The sequence below is a fragment of the Phocoena sinus genome, chromosome 10 (assembly GCF_008692025.1).
Source record: "Phocoena sinus isolate mPhoSin1 chromosome 10, mPhoSin1.pri, whole genome shotgun sequence".
In the NCBI taxonomy this organism is placed as follows: Eukaryota; Metazoa; Chordata; class Mammalia; order Artiodactyla; family Phocoenidae; genus Phocoena; species Phocoena sinus.
The window spans coordinates 60,668,201-60,677,095 of NC_045772.1; the positions used below are offsets into that span (position 1 = coordinate 60,668,201).

At 57.6% G+C, this 8,895-nt stretch overlaps 1 protein-coding gene across 1 annotated transcript; it reads right to left on the reverse strand.

The window, feature by feature from the left end:
* Positions 1-5,588: 5,588 nt before the first annotated feature.
* On the reverse strand, positions 5,589-7,184 carry HOXC12 (homeobox C12). Its single transcript, XM_032646892.1, has 2 exons — positions 6,584-7,184; positions 5,589-5,827 (listed from the first exon to the last, which is right to left on the reverse strand). Exons 1-2 carry the CDS (start codon positions 7,182-7,184, stop codon positions 5,589-5,591), a joined length of 840 nt encoding a protein of 279 aa, XP_032502783.1.
* Between the last annotated feature and the right edge of the window lie 1,711 nt (positions 7,185-8,895).

Consider the following 8,895-nt stretch of genomic DNA (forward strand, 5'->3'; position numbering starts at 1 on the left):
GACTGTTTCAGTATATCGGTTATGTCGGCAGCATGGCCAAGCGTGCATTTTGTGGAACAGCTTTTCCATGCTCCGAATGTGGACTATGCGTCTTTCACAGGGAGCTTTTCTAGCAACAACTGCCGGTGAGTTCCGCACAGATCGGTCGTTGAAGGAAGTTCTCCACTCCGGTTCAGGGAAACTGACAAACGGAAGGCTTATCTCGGAGTCCCCAGGAAGCGGCTCCGGCTCGGAGAGGAGAACTCACCCCCAGGCAACCGGCTGGGTCACAATGGCTAAAGGTCCGCTGCGTTTGGTCTCATCCAAGCCCAGTTCCTCGGCTCCGGTGCCAGGCTCCCTCGGGCGGCACAGCCTTTCGGAGCCTGGGGCAGAGCCGCCGGCGGTGACGAACCCGGCGGGAGGGCGGGCCGCCGCTGTGGGGACGCCGCGTGCCCAGCAGAGGGAGGGCACTTGGGAGAAAGGCCTGGTTCCCGCAGCCCGGCAGCGCCTCGGACTCGGGCTGTTCTTTGAGGTCACCCACAAACCCAAGGAGCGTCCCCCCGCCCCCGGGCTGTGGCTCAGGGCCGAGCGGCTGGGCGGGTCCGGGTCTTCGCGGTCTCCGCGGATCTGGCCAGCAGGGGTCATCCGGTCCTTCGCGGGAGCCGGCGGCCCTCGCGCGGCGACCGGAGCTGCCGGCTCTGTTCGGGCGGCGGGGCCGGGGCTGGGAGGCGCGCCGGGTTTCCTCTCCCCGGGACCTCGGGCACACCGGAGCCGGGGCCGGGCCAGGCGGGCGGGGAACTGGGCTGAGGCCCCGGAACCCTGTCCGCCGGGCCGGGGCACGGAGCGCTCCGGGCGCGGGGAGGGGAGCGAGCGGCCAGGCGCCCGCGTCGGCCACCAGCGGCCGGCGGGCCTTTGTCTCGGGGCCTCCCCTGAGCGGCGATCGCGAGCTCGGACCCCAGCTGCCGCGGTGCTGCGCGTCCGGTGGCGGAGGGCCCGGGACGCACGCTTCTCCGCGGAAAACCGGCAGCTCCGTCTCGACGGAGGCGGATACCGAAGGGCGGCCGCTCGAGCCTAACGCTCGGCTTATACGCGGCTGCGGGATCCCAGGCCTGCAGCCCACCTCGCGCTAAATTACACCGGGACCTTCGGCGCCTCCCTGTGCCCGCCGCGCAGAGAGGGTTGGGGGCTCCGGGCTGCGTTTCCCCCACGGGTCGGGGGCCTAAAAACCGCTCCTACTTTCCTGGTAATGGTGGGGAGGATGGGCGGGAGCTCCGGCCGGTCCGGAACCCAAGGTCCCGGGGGTTTGATTTTTCGAAGATCGGGGCCGGCGGTCCCTGCACCGCTCTGGGTCTGAGCCATCGATCGCGCCGGGTTTCCGGCTGCATTAGCATCCACAGAGCCCGGGCTGCCGGGCCCATCTCCCGCCCGCTCGATAGTGGCTTTAAATACCCTAGCTGCGTGTACGCAGCTCAGAGTGGAGTAGAACTGGGTGATAACCAGGGCCAAATACAAAACTCATTTGAATGGCATAAGCTTACACATACACAACAGTGAAATTATTTTTCTACCTGGATTATCCAGATAACTCTCTCCTTTTCTTGTTCCTCAAGACCCAGTTAGAGACACAGGGTGCTTTGTCTTAAATCAGTGGAGTAAATTGTAGTTTCAGGGCTTAAGCCAGACAAATACTTGCAAAATAGATGCAATCTTTGCCCAGATCCAGAGCTCAGCCAAGTCCTGGGTATTTGGGTTGTGGCTCCAGCCATGACCTTCTCTTTGGCCAGGAGACCCAAGGACTTGTTATTCAGCCGTTGGGAGGAGGTTATAGCGTTTTTCCTTCTCTGACAGCTTCCCCAGTTATTGAGTCTCAGGGCCTGCATAGACAAAACCCAACAAGGAACCTTCTCTCTCAGATCTGCAGTGTCTCTGGGAATAAATCAAGGGAATAAATTAAAGGCCAGTTATTCCTGACCTCTCTAAATTCCCTCTTTCCTATTTAGCCAGAAATGCCTTCACTGTTAACTCTTCCTGTATAGATGTGGCTTAAGAAGAGGGTAGTCTCTTGCCTGGATTCACTGGGATTCAGACCTCCCCCCACCTTTATTCAGACTCAAGGGCAGCCACTCAGTCCCTCCCCTATACCACCAGCTCAAGGCTGCCAGAAGCTATCCAGTCCCCAGCCTGCCCTGAACTCTGTGGGCCCTTTATAGGAGTACCCCAAAGCTTGGGATCTGCTTCCTGCCTGAATCCTTCAGATACACACTCAGCAGGGGGTTGGGGCAAAGGGAGGATGGGATTTGGTCTAAATCTGCTACTTTTCCTAGTTGCAGGAGTAAAGAAAGGAGGGGAGAAAGAGAAAGAAAGATTTCAGGGCAGGAGGCGTGGCTCGGGAGGCTGGGCTCAGAGGGGGGCTCTTGTTATTCTGGAGCAGGCCCAGGAGGGTGGAGGGGGAATTTGGAGGAGACTCCGTGATTGGAGCCTGGCTGTGAGAAAGGGAAACTCGGGGATCAGAGGCTCACGGGTGGAGGCAGAGGGAGGGCATCCCATCCATAAGGAAGGAGTGAAGTGGAGGTGCAGAGGACTCATGGGCTCAGCTGAGACTAGACTCTGGCCTGGACCTGGGCCTCTCTCTGTCATGGCCTGGAGGGGCCGCAGCTGACAGAGGCGGAGCCTATGTCACCAGCTTCAAGGGGTCTTTAGTACCCTGTCCAGTCATCTTGCAGTGCACAAAATGTGCTCTCAGAGTGAAGCCACAGGGTTAGAACCATCAGGGTGAAGTGTGGACCCACCAACCCCTGCCCCTACCCCATGGCACTCTCACCATCCCAGCTCAAACCAGCTCTTGCCCCTACCCTGGCCTCACTTCTTGGAGATCTTGCAGCTCAGACTTCCTTTTTGTGGTCCTGAAGGTAGTTTCAGCCTCCTCTGGGCTGTCCACATTATTTTTACAACCCCACGACTCCTCAGATATCCCTCTCCTCCCCGCTAATCTACCATCCCCCAATTTTCTCTCTGCTAGTAATTGCTTGGGACTGGAGATGGCAGCTCATCAACAGATCTTGGTTGCTTGTATATTTTTGTTGCCCCTGCAACCACTCTTCCTTTATTATTATACATTTATTATTTTTATTATTCACCTGGGCTGGAAAAAGTAAAGTGGGGGAACAGCTAGGAGGTTGGGGATCCCATTCTTTCTGGGCATAGGAGACCATGTGTATGGAGCCAGTTTAAAATTTTTCTCTCAAAAAAATCACATCATCATACCATCATGTTTTAATTATTATTATTAATATTAATATTAATATGATGAAGCAACTCTGTACAAGGACTATATAAAGGGAAAACGTGCTAGAGACAGACGTTTGCATAGGAGGGCACACTACAGAGAACCGGGGAGGGAGGAAAGGAGGGCATCTACCCACAGGGATCACACTGGGTACCAGCAACAGACACAGAGAACAGGACACAGATTGACAGAGAAGCTCACAGAAATCAAGTTTAAAGCGACAGGAAGAGAATATTGCATATCTTTGTCCCCCCACCCCTTTTGGAGTGTTTTGGTCTCCTTTATTAAGCTGGGAGAGTCAGGCTGGAGTGGTGAAACTCAAATCCAGCACCCCAGAGACCAAGAGGTCACAGGAGGGGCTGTATGAAGGGGTACATGGGTGACCAGGCAAAGAGGGGAGTGCCTCATACCCAGCGCCAGCCCACAGGGGAGTGTGCAGACAGCTGGAACGGTGGTGGTTTCTGCAAACGTGTACATAGGTTAATGTGGGTGGGGAAGTGTGTCAGGTGCCCAGTGTGGGATGAGGGTATGTGATTGTACAGCTATTCTGCAGGGCTGTATCTGGGGATACGAGGCTGCCTCTTTGCAAGTACAGTCAGGAGAGTGGTGTGGGCCAAGTGCTGCACTGGGCAGCTGTGCCTATGTTTGCCCATGCCTCTGCACAGTCTTTCACAGGGACTTGAATCTGGTGGGAGAGTGGATTGCCTTTCCAGGGTGTGGAAGGAGAGCCTTTCCCCAGGTGGGAAGAACTCCAAGCTGGCGGGCCAGGCTGGGCTTAACTCCCATCATTCCCCTGCTTCTCGCCCTCTTGATCCCGGCAAGGGTGGGTCAGCAGGTGGGAGGTTGGGGGACTCTCACCAAGGGGAATCAGAACAGAGTGCAAGAAGGGGGGGGGGCTCCTTCACAGCTTCTCTTACGGAAGCCAGCCTGGGATCTACTGGGCTGGGGCTGGGGCCTGAAGGGGGCTATGAATAACAGGCCCCCGGCTGGAGAAGCCACTTTCTGGCCTCCAGTGGGTTTTGGGGATGTGCCCTTCCCTCTGCTCTGGTCCTCCTAATCTGCGGCTCCCTGGCCTGGGGGCGGAGACAGCGGATCCTGAGACAAAGGGCGCCGTTGGGGAGCAGGTGGAGTAGGGGTGGGTAAAAGAGAGAAAGGAGTTGGGTGGGGGGCTGCAGTGCCCCCTCCTTCATTGTTACCAGCCTGGGAAACCCGGGCCGAGCGGGGGCCTCCGCGGCCGGTAGCCCCTTTTAGGGGCGGATTCTTTTCCCGCCTCGTAAATTACGCCGGTCCAGCCTCCGGCCGGCCGTGACCGTGAACGCCAGCGGCGAAGGGAGAATCTGCAGCGGCTGCCAGAAACTCTCTCGGCCAATCAGTGCCGCGCTTCGCAGCTCCTTTTACAGCTTCCTGGGCTTCCCGGAGGGCCAGGTGGGGGTCCCTGGGGTGGCTACTGAACCTGAGGCTGCGTCCGCTCAGCTCGCAATTCCCCGCTTGCGGCTTCCGGTCCGCAGCCGCCTGAGCGGCAGGAGGAGTGGATGGCAGCACACCTGTGAGCGAATGGGCGCAGGGGGCTCGGGAGAGGGCTGGGGACCAGGAGACGGTTCGGGTGGCCTGCCCTAGAGGGGACGAAAGCCTGATCGTCACCTTGTCCACAGCCGGGTCTGCCAAATGCTTATGCCTGGGCCTGCTCTGTGTCCAGGCCTGGAGGACCCAGACCCCAGCGGACTTGGACATTGCTGCTCATTCTGTTCTCCCAAACCACACTTCCTCCTAGGTCCCCCCACTTCCTTCTGCCCTCCCAGAGCTACCCTGACCCCTTCCCTGCTCTCTGCCCATCCTCCACTCTTGCTCCCTCCTCGCAGCCTCTCCTAACCCCAATAACTGCAAGTTCTGAGAGCCTTGGTCCCACTGTCCCCACCCTCGCCTACTCCTGCAGGCAGACAGACCTAAGACCACGGAAGGAAAGTGGTGGGAGGGGACGCCTGAGTCACCTCTCCTCCAGGTCTTCAGACGGAGGCCCAACGCCCCGGTCCCACGTCAAACTAGCCCCTCCCCAGCGCCTCAGCCTTCCCTGCCCCTACCCCCTGCCTGCAGCTGTGGGCTTCCTCTCTCCCTGGCTGGGTTCTTCCCTTCTCTCTGGGACCTGGCAGGGTCTGCTGGGGGTGTGTGGGAGGGAACCACGAACAAAACAGACAAGAGGACGTCCCAGGAGGACCTGCCAGAGACGCCTGGCGTTCTAAGCGGGGACTGTGTCCCAGGCAGTGCCCCCTCTTTGCTCTCTGCCAGAGACAGGCTCAGTCTGGGGCTGGCGCCCGTGTCTTGCCCCCTAAAAGAAGGAGAGAGCTTGCTCCCTCAACAGAAGTCTTTTCTTTTTCATTCTGCGGTTCTGAAACCAGATCTTGACCTGCTGGTCACTAAGATTCAAGCGGTCTGAGAGTTCCCTCCGGCGCTGCCTTGTGATGAACTCGTTCACCAGAAACTCGCCCTCCAGCTCCGCCAGCTGCAACTTCGAATAGGGTTTGCGCTTCTTCCGTGAGCGGCTGTGGATCGGGTACCAGGGTGCGCCTGGGTGGAGACGAACCAGCAGGGTTGGCCAGGGGACCAAGAGGTGACAAGCCCAGTACCGTCGGTCCTTCCCCAGCCCCTTTCACCTTGGCCTAACACCCGACCCCAGGCTCTTCCTCTCCTCTCTTAGGAAGACTCCCATCCCCACCAATTCCTCTGCCTCCATCAATCTCTTTTTCCCCTTTCACTCTTTCTCCTTGCCTCCCCTACTTCTCACTGCAGTATCCCAGAACCTTCCAAATTCCTATCCTCTCACTTCTCCCCAAACCTCTTCTTCTCCAGGATATCCTGGCCCCTTCCTCTCACATCCTCCAGGATGGGGTCCTGATTAGTTAGAACAGACATGAGCGAGTGACAAGAGACAACTGGTCTTTCTTTAAAAAAAAAAAAAAAAAAAAGTAGGTAATGGGGGCCTGTGGGAAGGTGGAAAGAGAGGCCCTGGGAGGGCAGGGACCAGCCTCTGGGTCCCCACCCGCCAAGGCCTGGAGAAGTCTGTCAGAATCCCCTTTCTCCGGAGCTCCCTGCCCCCTCCAGCTGCAGGCCGAGGAAAAAGGGAATCTAGTTCTTTTACGGGGATATTTACATGTTTATAGGGCTTTCCCCCCCAACTCCCTTTTTTAAAAGAAGCGCTTTCTCACCACACAGTCTGTCACCCCAGGAGGCCCTAGCTCAGTCCCACATTGCCCCCCCCCACCGCCCCGCCCCGGGTCAGACGTCCCGTCCGGAGTAGCCTCGCGAATGGGCCGGGGTCCTTACCGCTGGCCGCGAGGCCGCCGCCGGGGTTTAAAGGCGATACCAAGCTGCCGGGGTCGCCCGCGCCGGCGCCCTTGTTGCCCTCGTTAAGCAGGGACGAACTGGAGTCGGATTCCAGCGACTGGCACGAGGGCGGGTCGTGCGGGGGTCCCGCGCCACCCTCGCCGCCTGCCGCGTAGTCGTACTTGAAACCGAGCGCAGGCGGCCCCGACGGCTCCAGCTGCAGCAGCGCTGCCCCGGGCCCGACTCCTGGGCCGGGGTCGCGCCCGCGCTCCTCACGTTTCAGGCCCCCGCCGCCGCCCTCGGCGCACGGTTCGCGGTAATAACCCTTGCTGTCCTCCACGCGCGCCAGCTCGCACGTGCGGCCGAAGGGCGGGTTGAGCGACACCGGGCTGCCGAGATAGGGCTGCGGATAGCCATTGCACGGCTCCGCCGACGGCCAGGGCAGCGAGCACACGTTGTCGCGGCGCGGGTAGGACAGCGAAGGCAGTCCGGGCAGCTGCGCCCCGGACGCACGGAAGTTGGGGAAGTAGAAGGTGTCTCCCGTGTGGATGTTCACCAGCGGCCCCACAAACCCGGGATTCAGGAGATTATGCTCGCCCATTTCCGCGGGGCCTGACCGGCAGCTTCTACTTTATTGCTATCTGACATTAAACATAGTTAAACCTGCACCGGCCACCCATTGGCCGTCCAGCTCACGTGGGTGCTGCCGCCAGGGGGATGGGTGGGGACAGAGAATCCCCCCACCCCGCACCAACTCCAACTTCCCCCTTCCCCAATTGGGGGGGGGAGGGAACGAACCGCGGGGGCAGATTTATTCTCTGGCTTCTGGTTTTTAAAAAATCATATAAAACCTAACGCAGAGATCGAGGCAATCGCCCGACACGGGCCAAGAGGAAAAAAGCCACACCAAAAATACTCGCACATACACGCTTCTGCACCCTGCACTACCCCCCCCCCAGATGTATTATCTTCTCACCAACAGCTGGCCGAGCCCAGCCCGTCCCTCTTTAATTAGCTCCTTTATTAACTAAAACCGTTGGAATTTACAATATCTCCCCAATAAATTACTATTAGATATTGTGTCATATAAAGTTTACTGGCTGTTTAAGGAGATGGATGAGCCCTTTGGCTCGGGGTTTATTTACAGTAGGGGAGAAGTGGGGGTAAAGACAGGTTTCCCTGCCACTGTCTCTCCCAGCCCTGCCGCTGCTGTGCTCCTTTTCCTCAGCTCTTTCTCCCCAGGAATTTAGGGAGACACCTGGGGTCCTCTCCTCCAGGAAGGGCTCAGGGAGGATTACTAATGCTGGGTCTTCCCCATTCTCCAGCTGGGAACCACCCAGCCTCACACTTTCACTCACCGTCAGAGGAGGGATGCAGAAGAGAGGCAGAAGCAGCAGAAAAAGGAAGCGCCCAGCTCCATGAGGACTTGCCTGCCTGCTCCTGAAAATCTGGGGGCTGAACTACTCTTCCCCATGACTTCTGTGGGTCAGGGGGGCTTCTGGGGGCGTCTCTTGGAGACTTTGCAGCAAGAGGCTCTCGGCTCCCAGCAGGGCTTGGCTGGCCCAAGAGGCTCCTGATTCCCACTGTGGAGGAGACACTCACACCCCAGAACCAGCCTAGCATACCACTGGGACCATCAGATAACTGTGCCAAGCCCAATAGGTGTGCTGGGAGTAAGGGAAAGAATGCCAGAGAATTATCTTGTTAGGGGTTTAAAATTATTTTTATAGTGCTAACCTCAGTAGCTCCTTCCACAGAAGGCTGAGAACCCAACGCTGGCCATAGGCGAAATTAATCGACATCTGGAAACCACAATCCAGTCTCAACCAAGTCCACAGACACAGCCAAACAGATTAAAATGAAAAAGGAAACAAACCCTCAAAACTAGGTGTATTCTATTGGAGTCCAGTAGACACAATACTCAGATTTCTATGCGATTACTTCGGGCTCCAGCAAAAGCATGGCTTTAAGTAATACCAGGTGAGATCAATAGTTCAGCAAAAGTCTAAATATGACAGAACACCAGAAGATTTGGAGAAAATGAGAGAGATGTGAGTCTGAGAGAATCTGGGAGAAAGAAATCCATGTGGGTGAAAGTTAAATATCTGAGAACGAGCGGAAGCTACAAAAGCAGAACGAAGCAGAAGATTCTCATCTCCCTCTTTTTCTCTCTTCTGCAGGACATGGCAGAGAGAAACGCAGATTCTTCGAATTCCACAGCTCCCTGGGCGATTTCATATCCCAAACCATAGCTGGGACAGAAATGTGTCCGCGCGAGCTTCGCCCTGCCCGGCACAGCTCGCAGCTCGGCA

What these genes read in the sequence shown, in the direction of transcription:
- HOXC12 (XM_032646892.1), bottom strand. Translation starts at nt 7,184, where the DNA reads ATGGGCGAGCATAATCTCCTGAATCCCGGGTTTGTGGGGCCGCTGGTG. An exon ending in CGGCGGCCTCGCGGCCAGCG is followed by an intron (nt 5,828 to 6,583) that starts GTAAGGACCCCG and finishes GTCTCCACCCAG; the next exon opens with GCGCACCCTGGTACCCGATC.